Source organism: Miniopterus natalensis, chromosome 13 (assembly GCF_054644295.1).
Source record: "Miniopterus natalensis isolate mMinNat1 chromosome 13, mMinNat1.hap1, whole genome shotgun sequence".
Classification (NCBI taxonomy): Eukaryota; Metazoa; Chordata; class Mammalia; order Chiroptera; family Miniopteridae; genus Miniopterus; species Miniopterus natalensis.
In genome coordinates this window covers 38,251,076-38,274,148 of record NC_142093.1, presented here as the reverse complement: position 1 = coordinate 38,274,148, position 23,073 = coordinate 38,251,076, and the positions used below count along the sequence as shown (strand labels likewise).

The following is a 23,073-nucleotide window of genomic DNA, read 5'->3' as shown; positions in this document are numbered from 1 at the left end:
ATTTTGGTCTTCACCGCTCTCCACCTTGGCCAAAACACAATTATGGAAGGCCTCAGATAATTTCCATCCTGCTATTCTTAAAATGTGGATATTTTTTGCCTGTGTTCTGTTTACTACCTCTTTGCTTGCCTGACTCAGTTCACATATACTAGTTCTTTTATTGCTAGTTTCGCTTTTCCAGATTATTCCTTTTTTTTCTTATGAATTCTCAAGAGTTGTAAACATTGCAGTTATTTGTTGTTAACTAGTATCTAGTGAGTAAGTGATTCAAGTCATTTTCTTTGTACATGATTACATATATATTTTAATATTTCCCCTATTATTAGATTATTTAGGTAGCATTTTTCACATCATTGATATTTATAAATTATTTATTCCTACATGTTATTGATAACATAGTCATTGGAAATAAGAAAAATTATTTCATCTGTATAGTTTTGTAGGGCCCTTATGTAGCTTAAAATACTCCAGGAAATGCTTTTCTTGAAACATAATGCTCAGTATTTAGAACATAAACGACAAATTTGTTGATTGGTTAGTTTTTTAAAATTAGATTTCTCTTGACAAAATGGCAGTGATGGAATAAGTGACCACACTTATAAGCTGCTTTGAAAAAAAGAAACATTTATTTTCACATATTTGCTTTAGTCTTTTATAAATGAGAAATCCCCCTTTGGAAAAGTTTTACTGCCTTAGACAATTCGAAGTGAGGATTTATTTCTCTTTTATTGATGGACTCTAGCTTCACATTTGTGCACATCTTATATATAATTATGCAAATGAAGATTTTGTCATAATTATGTTAATTTTTATTCTTTATACAGAATTTTTTATTAAATATTTGTTTATTTGCAGGTATATTTGCTTACTTAAACTACCATGTCCCTCGCACAAGACGAGAAATCTTGGAGACCCTAATCAAAGGCCTTCAGAGACTGGAGTACAGAGGATATGATTCTGCTGGTATTTCTTTTAAAAAAAATATTATGGGTTTTGTGTGATTCTTGAATCTAAATGGAAGAGTTTTTGTTCTATGTGACTGAATTATCTAGTAATGTTTGTTTTGTGCAAATCTAAAATCTGAAGAATTTTTGTCTTTTATCATGTTTAAAAAGGGTCTGTTCATGTAATTTCAACGGTATTATAATTTATGTAGAGTATTGCTTCTTATAGGTATCTTCTTTTGTTAAGAATGTTACTGTAAAAACATAAATCATCTGGGGCATTTTCATGGTTGGTAGAACAAAGATCTTGAAGGCCTTATTGTATAAATTATCTTTTTTCTTTTCTATAAATTTGATTTATTTTTCTCCAGGTATTCCAGGCTTTTGGCATATAAACTTGCTTAAGAGTCTTTTACTTTAAATAAATGACAAAGCAAATAAAAATAACTTTTTGTCAACTTTATGTTCTATTCTAGCTTCTTCCCTTAACTGTATTGGGGGTCCTCAAGACCACCCTCAGATTTGATGATTTCCTGGAAGGATTCAGCATATAGTTGTACTCATGGCTATGATTTATTAAAACAAAGGAGTACAAAGCAAACAGCAAAGAGAAAAGACACATGGGGTGAAGTGTGGAGGAAACCTGGTACAAGCTTCTAAGGGTTCTCTTCCAGTGGAGTTTCACTAGGGGCTCTTGATTCTCCCAGCAAATTATGGCAGCTTGTGTGAAATGTTGTCTACCAGGGAAACTCATTAGCATCTGAATGTCCAAGGTCTTCATTGGGGGCTGGTCACATAGACACCCTCTGTCTAACATGTACCAAATTGCAGACTCCTAGAAGTGATGCAGATGTTCAGCATAAGCCATGTGATGCACCTACAGTTTAGGTGCAGTGAGCCATTTTTCATCAGTTAGGGTGGTGGGAACCCTCCTGAAATCCAAGAGCCAACTTTGCAAGTGGCATTTCTAAGGGTAGCATGTCAGGCCTGCTCTGGTAACTCCTTTCTGTCCATGTAACATTGACAGCTGTAATGGGCATTTATCTTCCATGACTTTCCTCAGTTAATGGAAAGTCAATTCCTCAACTACTTTGTTGTTAAAATTCTTCTTCCTTAGCTTCTCTGACAACACATCTCATTATCTTCCTTACATGCTGATTATTTCTTTTCTGACTGCTTTGGGGGCTCCTGTTCTTCCACCTATTGCTTAATTATTACTGTTCTTCAAGGTACTTCCTTGGACCACTTTTCTTATTTTGTATCTTCATGGGTGAGCTCTGACTTCACTAGCTTCCTCTATGTTGGTGACTTAAAATTCAGATATTTTCTCCAAGCTGCACATTTATATTTCCAACTTCCTCCAAGAGATTTCTCCCTTTATAAACCAAGATATTAAAACTTTTGTTTTTATTCAGAATTGATCTGAATACACTCCAGTTTTCATCCCACTCTCCAATCAATTCTTTCTGTGTGCCTTTTATCACTGGGTCCTTTGAGCCTAGGAGGTATACCAGACTTCTCCCGCTTTCTCATATTACATCCAGTCATTTCTACTCAATATCACCCATATCAATCTTCATTACCACTGTTTAGTTCAGACCCTCTTCCTTTATGATTTGCTATAGCTGTAACTTTTGAGAGCTGGTTTCTTCTTTTTGTTTTCCCTGTCTATCGTCTTATACTGTTTCCAAAGAGATTTTTCTAAACCTTTTTGCCATGTGATTTCTCTACTTTGAAACTACTCTGCTTTTCCAGTACCTTCAGAGTAACTTTGTCACACTCCTTAGGATCTTAAGTAGAATTTCAAGAGAGTATTTTCTGACATTTCCTCTTTATCCCACTTCTGAGGTGGGTGCCCATCTTCTCTTTTTCTCTACTATACTCCAGTTACAATCTGTAATACTTTTATTATAACCTGAAACCACACTGTATATAATTATTTTTTCTTTGTCTTCTCAATACACTATTAGAAATTTGTGGGCAGGAACTGGGTTATTTTCATTTTTGTCTATAGCAGATATCCTGTTTCTTCACATATTATATGTTGAATTGATAAGTAAATGAATTAATTAGATGGAAAATATTGTAATTAAAATTTTTTCTCACACTGATAATCTAAGTAATAGCCAGTTTTTAAATTTTGCTATTCTGCCTCTTAATGATTTAGGTGTGGGATTTGATGGAGGCAATGACAAAGACTGGGAAGCCAATGCCTGCAAAATCCAGCTCATTAAGAAGAAAGGGAAAGTAAAAGCACTGGATGAAGAAGTTCAGAGTAATGTACTTAGTTTGATTTCTGTCCCCCTTCCCCTTCTCTTCCTTCTCCTTTCCTGATCAATTACCTTTCTTCCCATATTTTGGGCCCCATTTAGTGGTTCTTAATGTTGAAGGGAGAGAAGAAAAAGTAGTTTTGTTATTGGTTTTAAAATATACCTGAGCTTCAAAAATGATCATATTAATTAGGAAAGGAAATTGGTTAGGTCCACTGTGTTTAGAGCAAGATCAGTATTCTAAAATGAAGTAGCCACAATTCGTGAGGACGGCCTTTCCAAAAGTAGGGAAGGCAAATTTGTTGATAGAATGGAAGATAGTCCTTAAAAAATTTTTTTTATTGAGTTTATTGGGGTGACATTGGTTAATAAAATTATATAGGTTTCAAGTTAGATAGTCCTTTTTATCTGCATTATTAGTAGATGAGTGTGGGAGGCTAGAAAGGCAGGTTGTGACCAGAATCACCATCTTTGAATGTCAACACTGAAACATTCCTCCTTTTCTGTAGGAAAGTCAGGAAGTAGTGGAGAAATGGGAAATTGCAGACATTGTTGGTGAAATCTTAATTAATAAATCACTTTGAAGAGCAATCTGACAATGTCTGTATGGGAGATGCCTATACCCTGTGACCAGGCACTTCCACTCTTGGGCATGTACTTGAAAAAGACACTGTCGATGAGGAGCCATGACAAGAAGATTCATTGCAGCAAAATTTAGAAACAACCTCTGTCTACCAGTAATGGAATGGGATAATAAGTTTTAATGATAGTGAATACCATATGTAGCTTTTGAAAGGAGTGTACTGGATCTAGTTCACTCCTTTCATGTGGGGACCTGAGGATTACTGACCTAATGTTAAGTGAAAAAAGCAGCCTACAATAGGATATGTGAGGAATAGGACCATTTAAAAAACAAACTGTATTGACAAAAAAGTTGAATGTCGTACAAGATAAAAAGTCTTTATCATTTTAGTGTTTACAACATTGCTGTCAATAAATATTTGCTGCCTAAAAAAAAAACAACCACAAAAAATACTATAAATTATGAACACGTATTAAGCCTAATAGAAGTTTGAAGGCACAGTGGAGAAGGTTCTCCATCAACTTGAGAATCCTATGGGGAGGAATGGGATGGGCAGGGTACAAAGGAGGTATCAACTGCATTATTTACATTTTAGATCTTAGAAAAGATGTAAAGCACAAATGGTTAGATGTTTACTTTTGTTAACTCTGGGTGTGGATATTTGGATGTTTGTGATGTTTATATTATTCCCAGCAAGTTTCAATATGTTTGACTTAAGTCAAAAGGGAAGGAAGACGAAGTGTTTTGAATATCAGTCTTTTTAGACAAATTTATAATGAAAAAAGAAATGACTTTTTGAAGACTTCCTGTTCCACAAAATTAGTCTGTAGTTTAGCAAGGAAAGTTCAGAATAGCTTTTCTAGTTGTAATTTTTGTTTCTCTATGTAGAAAAAAGAATGTTATAATAAAAGATCAGACCTGTATAAAGAAAATAAAGTCATTGTCCACCACTTAATATTAAAGAGCAATTCACAAGGCGGGAAAAAAGGGGGAAGGAAGATTTCTCAGAAAAGGCCTTTGGATTTGTGGAGTAAGAAGTTATTGGTAGCTTCTGACTTTGATTAGAATTGCTAACTTTTATTGATTGCTTTTTGTGTTCCAGGTACTCTTGTGTTTTATGTGTTAACTCATTTATTCCTTATTATAACCCATGAAGTAGGTAAAATTATCATCCTCATTTTGCAGATAAGGAAATTGACAGAGGAGTAGGTAGTATCATTAGATGGTGTTGACAATAAAGGCAGTGAAGTTTGGGGCAAAAGCAGGGCTGCTGTTTTAGGGAGTGACACAAATGAAAGATGTTTTACATTTTATGTCTTTAATAAGATGTAAAGCACAAATGACTATATGTTGACATTTGTTCTCTCTGGATGAAGGTATTTGAGTCTTTATCATTGCTAGCAAATTTAAATGTTTGAACTATTAAAATAAAAAAGAGAAGGGTGAGATCTGAGAAAAGGTATGAAGAGGGCAAAAAGCCTTGGGCATGAAGGTGGTGGGAAGATAGAAGATGCAAATAAGGAAATTATTGGGGGATTATAGCTCAGATAAGTGAAGCCACAAGTAGGGAGTTAGCCTTCATAGGAGTCAAAGGTAGAAGAAAAGCTAAGTCAGACAGTTATGAGGTGAGGGGGAAAAAGCTGAGTAAAGTGGCAATTGAGGGAATATAGGTAGGATTGAGGCTTAAGGAGAATGGAAAAGATGTCATGGACTGTTGGGGAATTGAGCTATCAATTTAATGAATAAGGAACATAGGTACATGTTTCTTAAATGGTGACAGTGAAATAAATAGGTTTGGTAATCACCATGAACTTGACATGGACTCAATTTACAGACTCTTCTTAAGGACTCTCCAGTGTTGCTTGTCAGCATGTGGAGGGAGATACTGCTTTAATTATAGGTAGCTTAAAAAACTAGTCATATGCTTTTATTGCTTCCACTAGCTTGTGACTATTGTTAACTAGTGATAAACAGTATCCTTTACTTTTCTGGGGTTCACTTATTAGGTCATCATAATTATTCAGAACACAGGTAAGCTAGGAAAGAACACATCGATGATTGTATCCATTCATTGATAGAGCCAGCCAATAAGGATTTGAGTATCTTCCCTATTTAGCTCTTAATGCTTACGGTTCAAGGATAAATAAGACAAGCTGCTGCTTTTGTAGAACTCAAATTCTAATGGAAGCCAGGTTGACAACATGTCATATGTGTAATAAATAGTGCAGCAAAGTTTACCATTGGGGTTTTAATCTTAGGCTGAGGAGTCAACCAGATTTGGGTTGAATTCCTCTCTCTATTTACTATTCTCTGTGACCTATGGCAGGCAGATTCTGTGATCTCTGAACCTCAGTTTCTTTATCTGTAAAATGGAGACAACAGGACCCCTCCTCACAGAGTATTATGAGGATTCAATATAAAAATGAATATTTATTGAGTACCCATTATTTATCAGCCATCATTGTAGGCCCTGAGGACAAACCATAATAAGATAGGCATGATGGAACTTACTGTTTAATGAGACAGCTAGATAACAAATATATAATATTAGGTAGTGAGTAGTGCTATGAAGAAAAAATATAGTAGAGGTGACATTTGAGCAGAGACCATGCAATTGTCTGAAAGAGGGAATTCTAGGCAGAGGGAACACAAATGCAAAGACCCTCTGTGGGCTTAGCCTACTTACGGATGAAAGTCAGTGGGGCTAGGGCACAGTAAATGAGGGGAAGAGTGGCGGGAGATGCAGCTAGAGAGGTGGCTGAGGGCTAGGTCATATAGGGCCCTAAGGATAATGAATTTTACTGTGTGAGTCATGCAAAGCCATTAGAAGATTTTATGTAGGAGAGTGACATGATCTAAATTCCGTTTTGAAAGGATCACTTTGATTGGTGTGCAGAACTAGATTGTTAATGGAAGATTAGTTACAGGGAAACTAGTTAGAATTCTGTTGAACTAGTTCAGGTGAGAGATGGTGGTGGCTTGGGTCACAGTGATAAGGGCAAGGTAGATGGGGAACAGATGTGCAGTACCTTGTATGCCATGAAAAGTATTGGGGCTTTATCATGAAAAAATGCTTCTCTGGTTGTGTATTAGAATTTGAGGATCTTTTTGCAAATCTTTGTGACTAGGTTTAAGATGACTCATATGTGCAAACCACTTCTTAAAACAATGGAAGTCTATTCAAGGATTTTAAACCTTATTTCTTTATCAGATTTGTATTTTAGAATGACCTTTTATTAGCCAGTATAAAAACTACAAAGACTGCTGAAGTGCATGGACTTTCAGACTTCTGAGCACTTTGTTCTTCTTCTTTTTTAAAACATGTCTTTATTGATTTCAGAGGGAGGAAGGGAGAGAGGTAGAAACATCAATGATGAGAGTTGTCATTGATCGGCTGCCTCCTGCACACCCCCAACTGGGTATCGAGCCCGAAACCCCGACATGTGCCCTGATTGAGAATCGAACCTCGATCTCCTGGATCCTAGGTGGATGTTCAACCACTGAGCCATGCCTTGCAGGGCTGAGCAGTTTGTTCTTAATTTAGACTTAATTCTGATAAGCTTTGTTATCTGTTAAGTTTAAATGAATTTTGTATTTAGGAAATTAGAAGGAGGGCTTTACTAGTAAGTAACTAGAACTGTCTTTTTTTTTTTTCTGGAAGAAGCAAGAAGAGATAGCTTCTGGTATCTAACAACTGGTAAAACTAGATGAAATATGTGAGTGTTTAATGTACTATTCTTTCAACTTTTCTGGAGGCTTAAAAATTTTCACACTCTAGTTAGACATGTAAAAATAATTTATTTTCTCAGTGTCAAAAGAATTAGAATAGCTGCTTTTCAAGATCAAGAAGCATCAGTCTGTAACCCCATATTTTCAAAGCGTTGTTCTGTTCACAAGGACCTATTCTTTGATTTTGGAAGCTCTCCATAATTGCAGTTTATATTATGAGATATGTTTTGGGACCAAAGAAATTATATTCATAAGGTTGTGTGACACTGAGAAAATAAATTATTTTTACATGTCTAACTAGAGTGTGAAAATTTTTAAGCCTCCAGAAAAGTTGAAAGAATAGTACATTAAACACTCACATATTTCATCTAGTTTTACCAGTTGTTAGCATTGTCACATGCTCTTTATCTTCTTTTTAAAAATATTTTAGAGAGAAGAAGGGAGAACGAGAGAAAAAAACATTGCTGTGAGAAACATTGATTGGTTGCTTCCCACATGCGCCCCGACCGGGAATGGAACCTGCCACCTTTTTGGTGCATGGAATGATGTTTCACCAACTAAGCCACATTGGCCAGGGCACTTTATCTCTGTTAAAACATTTTTTTTTTTTTTGGTTGTTATTGGAACCATATTTCAGCTGTATTCTGCATTAGTTCCTCTAAATCTTTCAGTTACTATTTTGAGTGTGCCTGATCTTCAGTTTTAATAATTATATATTGCAGGTGAGCAGCACTGTAATAAATTATATTTAGACATAGCATTATCTCTGTTGCATGATTTAATATTGGAATTTTTCATTTTATCTTCAGAACAACAGGATATTGATTTGGATATAGAATTTGATGTACACCTTGGAATAGCTCATACCCGTTGGGCAACACACGGCGAACCCAATCCTGTCAATAGCCATCCCCAGCGCTCTGATAAAAATAATGGTATGGACATACTATACATGCTTTGAAATGATTGTAGAGGACCAATAATGGGAAAAGAATGGAAGCTCTTATGTTTTCATTATTTTAATTTGGAAAATTTCAAACACATTCATATATAGAGAGTGTACAGAACCTGATGCATCCATTACTCAGCCTTAGCATTTATTAATACATGATCAGCTATGTTTATCTATACCCCCCACCCATATTATTTTGGAAGCTAATAGATACCATATAGATAGATATATCAGAGATAGCTAGATATCATAGCATTTAATTTGTAAATATTTAAGTGTGTATCTCTAAAAGGTAAGGACTTAGTAGATTGATATGTCTCTTAAGAGACTTCTCCCTTTCTTTCCTTTTTCCTTGCAGTTTACTCTGTTGTTTGTCCTACAGCATTTTCTACAGTTTAGATTATGTTAATTGCATGCATACAGTGGGTCATTTAACATGTTTGTCTGTTCTATTATAAATTGGTATAGTGTTTATTTACAACTGGAGGTATATAATTGTTAAACAGTAACCTTTGAGGTTGAAAGTTTTTCTGAAAGAAAGGGTTTATTGAGCCATATGCTAGCCAGAAAAAGGACCAGTTTCTGGGACATACAATTTAAACTACCAGCAGCAGGGCTAGTTGGGAAGACAAACATGCTCACCATCCTGAGATTCATGGGGGCTCTTTTATGCAATGAGTTCAGAGAAAAAAACTAAGTTGTTTTGAAAGAATTTACATTGGCTATGGGTAAGGGGGGTGGGAATAGTTGAAGTGGGGCTAGTTCTGGGATAGATGATATAGTAAGGAAGAAGTGTTTGTTGCTTTTGTGTTATGGGCAATAGCTGGGAAAGTTCATGGGTAAGCAGGATGCGGTGGTATCTGGTGGTAGGCTCTTCTCTCTAGATAAGAGCTGAAATAGCGGCCTAAACGTTGATTCAAAGTTTCAACATACATTAAGGAATGTGAACAGTCTTTTGTTTGTTTCTGCTCTTCTCTCTGTTACTGATTAACTCTCCCTACCTCCTCTTCCCACCCCCTGGCCTGCTGTAATTTAATTTAGGACACCTCAGAATATTTTTTCTTATCATAATGTTGGATTTTTTTTGGTGTTGTTAGCAGTCATTGATGATCATTGCCAAGATTAATTATTTATTTAGGGGTTTTAAATTGGTAATAGTTTAATACTGTCATTCCTTCTTCATTTATTATCTCAGATACTTCCCTATAAAGAGAAAATTTTCCATATCAACTGCTTTGGTACTTTGAGGTGCAGAGTATATAGGAAAGGCAGGATTAATGTTTGATTTTTCCCCCTCCTTTATTTACCAGTTTTCAAAAATGAAGTGGTTGATGTGTTCTAAAATAAACAATGAGTTCTTTTTAAAATTATAAACTCATGGATTTAAAATATTTCATTTGTTTCAAAACACTGAAGTAATTGTCTATATTGATACACAAAAATCTTTGGCCATTGGAAGTTTATTCAGGTTGGCTTCTGAGTCCTTTTGATGTGGCCCCAATAGGCTCAGTGGTCTTTGTTATTTTCTGGTAGGCCAAGATGTTCCATGTTCCTCTACTCCTGCCCCATGCTTAGAATCAACCATTTCTCTATGGAAGCCCCAGTTCTTTTTAGTGGAAATGATACTTAAAGACTATAAGCCAGGTCCTAGAAGTGCTCATCACGTCTAGGCCTTTTCAGTGGGCAGAGCTAGGAGATATATGTACTTCTGTGTGTGCACTTGCATACATATAAATTTAAAGATAAAGCACAACATAATTTTACACTAACACTTCTAATTCAGATTCAGGGCTGTAAGGTTTTTACTTTACCTCATTGATCTATGCATTTTCTTTTGTTCACACCTAAAACTTAGTTCTTAACATCAGTAACTTATCTGCTACATGATATACATAAAACAGAATCATAGTACCAACACTACCATAGGAATATATTTACTGTTGTTTGTTAATTTTTCTTTAGAATATATCTCTTTAGTTATGTATAATCAAATTTCTGTGTTTTAGAATTACTTGGAATAATCCTTCTGTATGTGGTTATTCTACCAGCTGGGTACAGCATTCTGTTAATACATTTTATTTTCTTTTGAGTTTTAGGGATTAATTTTCTTTAAAAATCAATTTTATTTAAATTGAAAATATTTTCATAGTTCTTGAGGTCACACCTATAAAAAAAGACATGTTAAAATAAGTCTAGTTTCTATCTTATTTTTCTTATTCCATCTTTCTCTGGAGATAACCATTTAACAATTTTGTTTAGAGTTTATTCTTTTGTTTTTAAAAATAAGCATATACAGCCCTGGCCAGGTAGCTCAGTTGGTGGGAGTGTCATCCCTATACACCAAGATTGCAGGTTTGATTTCCAGTCAGGGCACATATAAGAATCAACCAGTGAATGCATAAATAAGTGGAACAACAAAACCGATGTTTCTCTCTCTCTCTTTTTTTCTTCTTCTTCCTTCCTCTCTCTAAAATTAATAAGTAAAAATTAAAAAAATAAGCAAATATATACAAAAAGTATATGTGTGTGTATATACATGTATTTGTGTGTGTATACATCCCTTTTGAAATAAGATTTTATAATTTAATTCAGAAGCTGCATTTTTAGGTTTCTGTGCTTCACATAATTATTATTGAATCAGATTAGAATGCTAACAATCTTTCAAACGTTTAATTCTGACAAAGCCTTTATAAAAGATTCCTAAAAACATCTAGATTATGTTTTGAGAATTTGGCTTTTAATTAAGGCATTATATCAGCTATCAGCTATTTATGATTCTCTGTGGTCTAGCATTAAAAAGTTTTATTTAGATTTTTTTGTTAGTAGTATTTTGTGGTATCACCTTTTCTTTCCTAAAAATCTAGTGAAAATGCTTATTTTATTTTTTGGTTTGTAATGTATTCAGTCCAAACTCATTTAATGTCAGGCCAAAATGTCAGATTGTTAAGTAAAAACATTTTTGTGATTTAATATAAAATTGAATTTAGTGGTAATTTCTTTCCTCACATGAACTTTAAATAATAAATTCATATTAGTAGTCTTTATGTACACTTTCAGGAGCTACAAATAATAATATTGTCAACTCTCAATTATCCATTCTTATATTTTTCAAAGTTAATTAATAAAAGAAAGATGAAAATTATCCCACTATCACTTGTACTTGATGTCAGAATTTTGTTTTAACATTATTTTAGGAATTGTCTGGACCTCAATAAATAAATTTAATTATAGAACTGAATAATGTCTAGTTTTTCTTATTAACTTTAGTTCTTAAATTCATTTAGTGTAAATCAGATAATTGTATTAGTTTGAAAGCCTTCTCTTTAAACTTAGGAATGTTTTATGCATAAAAATGGATAAACAAAGAAGTGAGAATAATAGTTACTTAGTTCAATTTGCAAATGAGGGCATAGACCCAGGAACTTGCTCCTTTCACCTGGTGACTTTTGGTTAGTAGTTTAGCCCTGAATTTGATGACTCTAGACCCCAGTTCATTGTATTTCCCCACTGTACCCACCTCCTCAGCACCGTGTGCTTCCACTAAGCCACATAAACTGTGCTCTTGATCTACCTGAGGATAATATGGTAACAAAAAGTAGGTAATACTTGATTACACCTTGAAGTTAGTATAGCATGTAACACATTTTTTGACTTGAGAAAAATCTGTTGACAGTTATGGCTTTTTATAATGTTAACTAGACCTATAATATTTGGTCATTAATATCTTTATCTCTTTTAGAATTTATTGTTATTCACAATGGAATCATCACTAACTACAAAGACTTGAAAAAGTTCTTGGTAAGTAAAGTGACCTAAAAAAGCACCAGTCTTTGACAATACTTCTAATGAGAACAGTGAGCTTATTTGTTGAGATGTGCAGTAATTACTGTCTAGGTGTGATCAAGTAATTCCTAAGGCATTTACAAGGTTATGGTGGTTTATTCGACTTTTCTTTGTTGACAGTGGAACATTTTTGTTTCTTATATGAAAAGGAAACAGTTATTTGGCTTTTTATGAATGACACAGAAACTCAGATAAAATTGGAATTTTGGGGGTATGTCTTTCGCGTTGTGAGAGACCTTGTTTGTCATTTTTAAAAGATTCTCGGATATGTAAGAAGAATCACAACAGATTAAATGAAGGTTCTATGCCCTACATAGCTATGTATGTATATAGTAGTGACCATGATGATGACCTTCATAGTGCCTTCTCAGGTCTGTTCAACTGAACTTTTTGTAGTGATGGAAACCTTCCAGTATAGTAGCCACTGTTCACATGTGGCTATTGAGCTACTATGACCGAGGAACTAAATTTGAAATTATTTCACTTTAATCAATTTAAATTTAAATAGCCACATACATCTAATGACTATTTAGTATTGTATAGTATATCATTCTTAAAGAATTATCATATTCATTATGGAATTAGTGTTTTGTATTATATATTCCATTATATTTTAATTATTTAAAATTTATTTAATTCATATGTGGCATATATAGATTTATGTAATTATAAGTGTATGCAGTTTCCCAGAATACCTCACTATTTTTGGTTCACTATAATTAGATGGTGACCTTAATTTTGAACAGTGGGTGATGAGGTGTTCAAAAAAAGATTAGAAATTGGTTAGTGAGATTTTTGAGGAAAAAAATCCTTTAGAAAAGATTTGGATGTGATGAATCCTTCCTTAAATGTGTCAATTTTTTTTCTTTTCTAATTACAGGAAAGCAAAGGCTATGACTTTGAATCTGAAACAGACACAGAAACAATTGCCAAGCTTGTTAAGTACATGTATGACAATCGGGAAAGTCAAGATACCAGTTTTACTACCTTGGTGGAGAGAGTTATCCAACAACTGGTATTAAACCACACTTTAAAAAGTTTTTTTATTTTTCAATTACAGTTTACACTCAATATTATTTTGTATTAGTTTCAGGTGTACAGCATAGTGATTAGATAATCATATACTTTACAAAGTGTTTCCCCTGATATATCTAGTACCCACCTGGCACCATACATGGTTATTATAATATTATTTGACTATATTCCCTGTGCTGTATTTTACATCCCCAGGACTGTTGTGTAACCACGAATTTGTACTTTTAATCCCTTGACCTATTTCACTCTGTCCCCCAGCCTTCCTCCCCTCTGGCAATCAACAGTCTTTAAACCGCACTTTTAAAGATAATTATTGCCAACATTAATCATAAGAAACCCTTAAAATTAAGTTTGAGAAAAAGGAACAATGCTAATTTAAAAATATTTTTGGCTTTTATTTTTCATGTATATAACTTTTTAACTTGAATAATTTTGAGAGCTTGTTTGACTGATGACTCCCCTTTCCTACATACTCTTAAAATTCTACTTCTTTCACTGTAGCGTAGTGACATGGGAATTAAAGGTAATCTAAAATAGTTTGTCCAAAAACTATGCATGCCCACACACATAAATCCATACTTACCACACCCAAACATGCATATGGTACACACAGTCAGGGACTCAATACTTTCTTGCTTCCTGCTCAGGGTAGCTTCAATGAAATGTATACTCGCTATTCTGGGATAATGTCTGCATGTTTTTGAGCCAGTTTAGTCAGCTTCTTATTTTTCCTTATGGGGACTTTTCCTTGGCTCTGTGCCTCTATAGAAAAGTATTTCCCAGCCCAAGAAAAAAAGTGCTATTCTTTTTGATCCCGTCCCAGTTGCCATAATTAAAGATTAAAAATCCATAAAAGTCCAAATGCATAATGATTTCTACCCCCTTTCCTCATTCATAACTCTAGCTTTCCCATTTAAAAGCCCTTTACTTCTCAATGAAATTCCAATATTCACCTTCCACCTCCACCCAATCTTAGGATGTGTACAATAAAGGAGGAACAGGAAGATGGAGAAAATAGAGGCCCATTCCTTCCCTTTACTCAAAGCAGAATACTCTGTCTTCCCAGCCTTTTCTTGTTTCTATGCATTGTATAAATACAGTTTTGTGTTCTGTGGTGTCTTCTTCCCTCTCCTACTTCATGTTCCTTCTTTATTCCTTCTTGATTTCTTTAGGCCCTGACCCTGAGGTGGTTGGGTAGAGGGGGTGGTATGGTGTGCATGTTAGTGATTGTGATTGTGTAATATTTATCTTTAATATCAAGATCAAAAAGAGTAAAAGTTAACAGAGGTATAAAATTACTGGGCCAGAGAAAGGGTTTTGGATATTGAACTTGGGACCTCTCCTAGTTAGTTCTATCCTCCCTTTACTGATGTATAGTATGGGAGATATGATGTATTTATTGAGAATTGTTGCCAGTATGTACAAAGGTGACTTTTAAAATGGTCTGTTTTAGAGCTATTATCTTTTGAGCCTATTTCAAGAATGGGCTTGGTTAAAAAATAGGTCTTGGATACACCAAAGCTCAGTCTACCTAAAATTTAGACTTGTTGATAAACTAGTGCAAAAGAGCAGTTATGTATGTAAACAAAAATTTCTGTGATAAAGCCAGTATGTTTTAGACATTTCACATTTGATAATTAATTATCATATGTATTGCTAATCCATTTTTTTCTCTCCATAGGAAGGTGCTTTTGCACTTGTATTTAAAAGTGTTCATTTTCCTGGCGAAGCAGTTGGCACAAGGTATATATAAATTTAATAATGCCTAATAAGTATATGTATTTTGAAACTTTGGTATTGTAAGTTTATTCTCTGTACACTATAAATGACCCTTCACTATAAAGGCCTTGCTTGGTAGCAACTACTCAGTTTTGCTCTTGTAGTGTGAAAGCCACCATAGAAAATATATAAAAGATTGGCTGTGTTCCAGTAAAAATAGACAAACCTGCCCTTGTGTCATAGTTTGCCTAACTCTGTTATTGAATATTTTAAAAAAATTCTGTTTATATCTTTCTTTTGTTATATCTAAAGTTGAGCTTGGAGGGAAGATTTAAACTTTATTTGAAGAGTATTCTGTCATCACATTTAAATTTATATCATTAATGTGTTATTTAAAAAAATGGTTTAATTATGTTTAATTTTGTACTAACAGACGAGGTAGCCCTCTGCTGATTGGTGTACGAAGTGAACATAAACTCTCTACTGATCACATTCCAATACTCTACAGAACAGGTAAAAACTATTCCTACATCATGCCATGGGGAGAATGTATAAATTGAATGCAGTAGATATAAAGAATTGTTTTCCTTAAATTGAAATAAATGCCTCTTTGGTCAGGTCCACCCATATGTAGTTCTGTCTGGACATGAAAAGTATTTGTTTTGTGATTTCTCTGACAAGTAGAATTTTTTTCTGTTGTATATCCATAGCTAGGACTCAGATTGGATCAAAATTCACACGGTGGGGATCACAGGGAGAAAGAGGTGGGAAATGCACTGCATGGATGGGGAGGAATCTTATCCTCTTTTGTTCATTCTTTACTAATTCTTTGTACTTGGAATGAATGAATGTGCTGGGCCTCTAAAAACTTGCTTATTGTATGGGGAAACATATTTTGACATTTTTCTAATTTGCAAAGTATATTTTGTCTGTCTGCTTTTGGCATTTAGAAAACTGCTTTTAGTAATTTGTTTCTTTAAAGTCCCTGAGATTTGAAAAAATAGTTTTTTTTCTTTGTTTTAAATTCAAATCATCTAGGATAGATTATTATAACTAAGATGCTAAGATGAGGAAAAGAGTGTCATGTGCTATTCAGTGGTAGTTTGAATAATTCAGCCTAATTTTTAACTGACGTAGTTGGTTTTAGTGGTTTTTATTTTATGCATGACATTTTACTTTTAGATTTACATTCAGTATCTTGATTGGCTTTGTTTGAATTTGGAATTGTCCTTTATTTAAATTTATGTTTGAAATTTTTAAAAAATATCTTTGTTGATTTCAGAGAGAGAACGGGAGAGGGAGAGAGAGAGAGAGAAGCATCAAAGGTGAGAGAGTCGTCATTGATCAGCTGCCTCCTGCATGCCCCCTGACTGGGGATCAAGCACGCAACCCAGGCACGTGCTCTTACTGGCAATCGAACTGTGATCTCCTGGATCCGAGGTTGATGCTCAGTGACTGAGCCACACCCGGCCGGGCTAAATTTTTTTAGGACTTTGAGCTGTACAAACTCTGGAACATTTTGTTGGTACAGTTAGACCAAAGCAAATGTGCTCTTTCCATTTATTTATTACTAAAAGCAAATTTAGGAAATTGGAACCCATACTATTAATGTATAGTTCTTGGTTTCTTGAAAAAAATTTAGCAAAGTACTCTAAACCTATTCATCTTTAGATCGTGACTGCTTTCACTATTTGATCTGTAGCAGAAAGTTATTTTCTTAAATAACCTTCAATTCTGAGATGTTGGATTTCTTATCTTCCTCATCCCCCTCCTTCCTTTTTCAGAAGAAAAACTAGCCTACCAGTGAGAATACAGATTTTGGACCCAGAGTTCCAGATTTCTGTTAATAATTCTGCTTTGTAATCAACCCTTGTCCCCATTCCTAGCCCCTATCAAACACTGATCTGTTTTATCTCTCTCAAGTGTTATCTTTTCTGGGATGTGACCTAATATTTATTTTTTAAAGTGTGCTAACTTTTCTATTGTTGAATTTGGATAGGAAAAGCATTTTGTTTTCATGCCTAAACCTCACCAAATAATCATGGATTGTTGAGAACTTTGGATGTGTGTTTCTAAGAATAATTATTTCCAAGTCTTTGTGGACATGCATTTTGGAGGATTAACACAATATGAGTTTTTACAAGTATATATTTATGATATTCTCTGGCTGTTGTGTCCATAGGTTATAAGGTCTACCATGTCCTGAACTTGGAGAAAGGTGCTCTTTTGCCTCTATGACATTTATATGGTCTTCAGTGGATAGATTTAAAAATATATATTTGGCTAATTTGTTGAATTTCAGTATGCTTTCCAGTTTTGACGTTAGTTGTGAATGAGCAAAAAGGGGGGAAAAAACCTTCATCAATGACTTGATGAATTAAGTAGAGATGCCAGAATCTAAAGTACTAGAATTAAGAGGATATTATTATTGCGAAACGACTGTATTTACAGTGACTTAAAAGAAATGTTACAAAACTCAGTTTTAAGAAAGAAAAGGTTCTGGGTTTATATTTTCATTTCTTATTAGTAGGTGCCACATATATATCATGGTTAGAGAATTTTAAATATCTTTTTAAATTACAGTTAGTGGAGACTACATCTTGATTTGTTATGCCAATTTACTGTTAAAATCTAGAGAAATTTTGTTCTGAGATAATAAAAATTACTATATCACTAATCTTCATTTTATTTTTTGCACAATTTTGATATTTTAAATTTTTTGATGTCTAGGCATACAAACTTAAATGTATTAATTCCATTAAGATTAGGCTATACATATATTTTATTTAAAAAGAGTGATATTAATGAATTAACTTGCTTTTTACCTGGGAAAGAAATACTATATTAAAAATATTTTGAATGTAGCACTATTATCTGCCACGTTCTCTTTGATAGTTGCTATTCACTCTACACGTTTTGTCTTGTTCTTGGCTTTTTGCATGGAAATAAGGTGATCTCCCTTTTTTTCAGCATTTGAAAGTTGCTGAAATTATTTTGTGTTGCCATGGTTTTTTGTTGATTTTATAGAAGATTATATATATTTATATATTGGCCATGGTTTTGTACATGTTTGCTGATTCTGTTAACTCTGTGCTCTAGGCAAGGATAAGAAAGGAAGCTGCAATCTCTCTCGTGTGGATAGCACAACTTGCCTTTTCCCTGTTGAAGAAAAAGCTGTGGAGTATTACTTTGCTTCTGATGCAAGGTGAGCTTCCTTAGTTGATTCAAAGAGAATTTTTCTTAAAACTTGTCATACTACAGAAAACCAGAAACTCATTTTGTATAAATCTGGTCATGCTGTATAGGAGAACTTTGTTAATTAAGAAAGTGAAGGTGACCTCTTTTTGGAGATGGGGCTCTAAGAACACCTTTTCTCTCAATTCAAAGCACATAGGTCAGTAAAGAACAGATAATAGTCCTTGAGACTTGTTCTAGTGTATTTACTCTGATCTCTTGTATTTTTTCCCCCTCTCCTTTTAGGAGCCTTACCTAAGTTTTGGAGGGAGAAGAGATTGTTTTTTTTTTTTGTTTTTAATTTTTATTTAAAAAAATTTTTTTGGTATTGATTTGAGAGAGAGAAAAGCATCAATTTGTCATTCTTTGTCTCTTGTATGTGCCTTTACCAGGGATTGAACCCGCAATCTTGGCATCTCAGGATGAAGCTCTGACCACCTGAGCTACCTGGCCAGGGCAGGAGGAAAGATTTTAGATTGGAGAGTAGAATTGTTTAGTATCTCACCAATTATAGGAAAGTTGCTAAACCGTTGTACTTTTAGTCTAATGTAGACGCTTACCTTTTCATTTCAGAAGTAATTGGCAACATACTCACTTTTACATAGGAAATGGTACTAGACTCAGAGATTTTGAAGGAAAATGTAGTGGGGTGCTTAGATGCATTTATAAATGAGACACTGATAATAATGGGATGAAATGGAATCATCCAAATTGCTAACAAGTACTTGAGTCATTCGTTGTGCCTGAAAGTAAAGGGATCCAAAATGAAAAATGATGCAGGTTAGGACTGCAGGGAAAGTATTATCTCAGTAGGAAACAAGCTTTAGTGTGTTTTTACAGGTGTGTAGTCTGTGCTAAGATGTGTCATTGCTGTCATCAAGTAGATTTGTTACAGAGTTGACAGTTCTAGCTTAAATAAACTGGAAGTTGCAGAAACATCTCAGCCTTTTTTGTTCATTCACTTACATGTTTTTACTGAACACTAGCAAAGCATGTACTGGGCTTAGGAAATAATGGTGAGTAAAAATAAAAATACTACTTTTCATTAAGGAGCTCTTTCTTAATGGAGGAGACAAATTTTAATAAATAGTTACACAAGTGTAGAATTCTTGTTGTGATGAGAGCTACAGAATGCTTTTAACAGGGTGACTTACTCTTCTATGGGTACATTTCTTTTTAAAAAAAAATCTTTTTCGTTTTTTAGTCCTCACCTGAGGATATTTTTTCCATTGCTATTCAGAGAGAGTGGAAGGGAGAGAGAGAGAAACACTGATGTGAGAGAGGTACATTGCTTGGTTGCCTCCTGCACACACCCCAACCAGGGCCGGGGACGAGCCTGCAGTGGAGGTACATGCCCTTGGCTGGAATCGAACCCCACGAGTCAACGCTCTAACCACTAAGCCAAACCAGCTAGGGCTGGGTACATTTATTTAAGGGAATGATGCTTAAAATGAGAGTTAAGGAGATACTAGGAGTTAGTTAGGTGAAGAGGTGAAGGAAAGAGCATTGATTCTCTGCAGATTGATCAGCCTGTGAGAGTTTGGGATGGGTGGGAGTGTGGCTTGAATAGAGAGAGGAAGGTTGGTGGGAGATGAGGCTAGAGGAGGAGAGTAGGGGTCACAGTTACGCATTTTGTTGTTTTCTTAGGAGCCAAAGGGAAGCTGTCACGTGGTTTGCTGGGGTTTGCTGAATGAGGGAGAAGTCCTGGTTAGAGTTGCCTTTTGATATCCATTTTAGCAGAAATGGAGAATGGATGGAGGGAGATCATAGGGAATGTGGGTGGACAAATTAGGAGGTTGCTGTAGTAGTTTAGCAAGGAACTGATGATAGCTTGAATGGGTTTGTGGTGGTGGACATAGAAGCTTTGAGAAACATTTAGGAGTTAAAACTGGAATACTTTGTGAAGGATAGAATGATGAAGAAACAACCAGGCTTTCTTTCAGATCTAATCTAATTTGATTTAGGTTGTTGCATAGAGATCTTTTTATTCATTGTCTACAGTGACCACCTCTCACCTTTACTCCCCTGTGAGGAATGACACTGATAACCAGAAAGCTATCAGAGACATTATGCAGGATGATAGTTTGTATTTAAATTTAGTTTCTGTGTCCTAATCATAGTTTTACTTGTATAATCATCCTTGATTATTGATTGTAAGATCTCCTTGAATATTTTATAGTGCTGTCATAGAACACACCAATCGCGTCATTTTTCTTGAAGATGATGATGTAGCAGCGGTGGTAGAGGGCCGTCTTTCTATCCATCGAATTAAACGAACTGCAGGTGATCACCCTGGAAGAGCTGTGCAAACCCTCCAGATGGAACTCCAGCAGATCATGAAGGGTAAAAGTTTTTGTTATCTTATAGCTTGGTGTCCTAGTGTAGGAATCTGATAACACAGTGCTGAGCAAAATTGTCCACATGATTAGTGAAGGGATAGCCCTGGGAAAAGGGATAATTCTTTGAAGAAATTATCTGCTAGTTTTATAATAGTTCTCTTTCTTTCCTTTTTTAATTTTTTAAATATATCTTTATTGATTTAAGAGAGAGGAAAGGAGAGGGAGAGAGAGATAGAAACACCAATGATGAGAGTCATTGGAGATCGAGCCCTCAACCTGGGCATGTGCCCTGACTGGTAATCGAACCTTGATCTCGTGGATCCTAGGTTGATGCTTAATCGCTGAGCCACGCCCAGCTGGGCAATAGTTCTCTTTCGAACTAATTCATGTTTTGTTTTGTTTTTCTAACATTAAGAAGAGATTATTTAAATAGTTTTTAAGATGTTTTATAAATATAGTTTGTGTTCTTTATTCTTCCCTTATTGTCTCTGTGCTTCAGTTTTCTCATATATAAAATGGGGATAATAGGATCTACCTCATTCAGGTTGTTTTGAAGATTAAGAGAGCTAATATATGTAAAACCCTTAGAACAGCACCTGACACAGTGAACTCTACGTAATGTTTGCTGCCCTTATTTATTATAATTATTGTGATTGTGGTTTTTATTCTCCTTTCTGGTATGGTTGTGGTGGGAATAAAAGCTAACACTTATTATGTATCTGCTATATGTCAAGTCCATACTATATGGGTTCACACTGTAATGCTATGATGTAGCTGCTGTTCTTATTTTACAGATTGAGGTATTTCCCCAGAGCAACTTAGTTAATGAGGATAGAGCCTTTATTTGAACCTAGATCTGAATCCAAAACTTGAGCTTGTCCCACTCCCCGGTTTATCTGTAACTGCATTTTTAAAAAGTATGTTTTTATTGATTTCAGAGAGAGGAAGGGAGAGGGAGAGAGAGATAGGAACATCAATTATGAGAGAGGATCATTGATCGGCTGCCTCCTGCATGCCCCCTTATTGGGGATTGAGCCCGCAACCCAGGCATGTGCCCTGACCAGGAATAGAACCATGACCTCCAGGTTGACGCTCAACCATTGAGCCATACCGGCCAGGCTGTAACTGCATATTTTATGTAATTTTTGCTCCTTACTCATTTTTCTTCACATAAGGTAAACTGTCATATATGAACATTGTCCTCTAATGCATGACCTTTTGTTTCATTTCATTTACTAAGATGATGTTACAGGAGATAGACTTTCAGTTTTGTACAAATTTGTTATTCTTGGCTTATTAATTTTTGTTTTAATGATTAATTTATATTCCTTTAGGCAACTTCAGTTCATTTATGCAGAAGGAAATTTTTGAGCAACCAGAGTCAGTTGTGAACACAATGAGAGGAAGAGTCAACTTTGATGACTATACTGGTAATTATATATGAATTATTTTATTATTTCAGAGGCTTCTGTGGGGGTTGGCATCGACAGCCTGAAGTGCATTGTTCTTGATAGCCTCATAGAACATATGGCTACCTTTAGTGTATTTTTTAAAAAAAACTTAAATTGATTTTAGAGAGAGGAGAGGAAGAGAAGGAAAGAGAGAGAGAAACATCGATTTGTTGTTCCACTATTTATGTATTCATTGGTTGCTTCTAGTATGTGCCCCGACTGGAGATTGAACCTACAACCTTGGCATATTGCGATGACCCTCTAACCAACTAAGCTACCCAGCGAGGGTGAAAATGTCCTTCAGTGTATTATTCCACTTATGTGAGGTGTACCTAAAATAGTCATATTCATAGAGACAGAAGGTAGATCAGTGGTTACCAGGTGTTAGGGAGAGGGGAGGAATGGGGAGTACAGAGATTCAGTTTGGGATGATGAAAAGTTTTGGAGGTGGATGGTGGTGATAGTTGCACAACAGTGTGAATGTGCTTAATGTCACTGAACTGTACGCTTAAAAATAGTTAAAATGGTAAATTTTCTGTATATTTTACCATGATTAAGAAAAAGTGAATAATAGCTAATGGTTACTGGGAGCTGAGGGGAGGAGGAATGGAGAATGACTACTACTGTTTTTTTGGGGGGGAGGATGATGAAAATGTTCTAAAATTAGATATACTAAAAACCACTGATTTATACTTCTAAAGCGTGAATTTTATGGCATGTCATGTATCTCAATAAAGTGGTTATAAAAATATTAAAAAATGGCTAGAAAGTCACATTTGAAAATTACTGTCAGTTATGGGGGTATTAGGGAGATTTTCCTGGGGCTAAAAACCATTAAAAACATTTAACTTCTTTTCAATTCAACAAACCTTTGTTGCGTACCTACTGTGTACTAGGGACTGCACTGGGCACTGAGAATTCTGAGACCTGGTCCCCTTGCTGGAAAACTTACCTATATGTGCTTAGCCAGGGTT

General features: G+C 34.9%; 1 protein-coding gene across 1 annotated transcript in view; it reads left to right on the top strand.

Moving 5' to 3' along the window:
* The window catches only part of GFPT1 (glutamine--fructose-6-phosphate transaminase 1), a 50,220-nt gene that overhangs the window by 9,424 nt on the left and 17,723 nt on the right, over positions 1–23,073 (top strand). The window contains exons 2-11 of the mRNA XM_016224205.2: positions 856–963; positions 3,112–3,219; positions 8,336–8,461; positions 12,218–12,276; positions 13,202–13,336; positions 15,038–15,099; positions 15,509–15,588; positions 18,175–18,280; positions 20,489–20,652; positions 21,983–22,078. Coding sequence (XP_016079691.1) covers positions 856–963; positions 3,112–3,219; positions 8,336–8,461; positions 12,218–12,276; positions 13,202–13,336; positions 15,038–15,099; positions 15,509–15,588; positions 18,175–18,280; positions 20,489–20,652; positions 21,983–22,078 — 1,044 coding nt within the window. The remainder of the gene's footprint in view (positions 1–855; positions 964–3,111; positions 3,220–8,335; positions 8,462–12,217; positions 12,277–13,201; positions 13,337–15,037; positions 15,100–15,508; positions 15,589–18,174; positions 18,281–20,488; positions 20,653–21,982; positions 22,079–23,073) is intronic.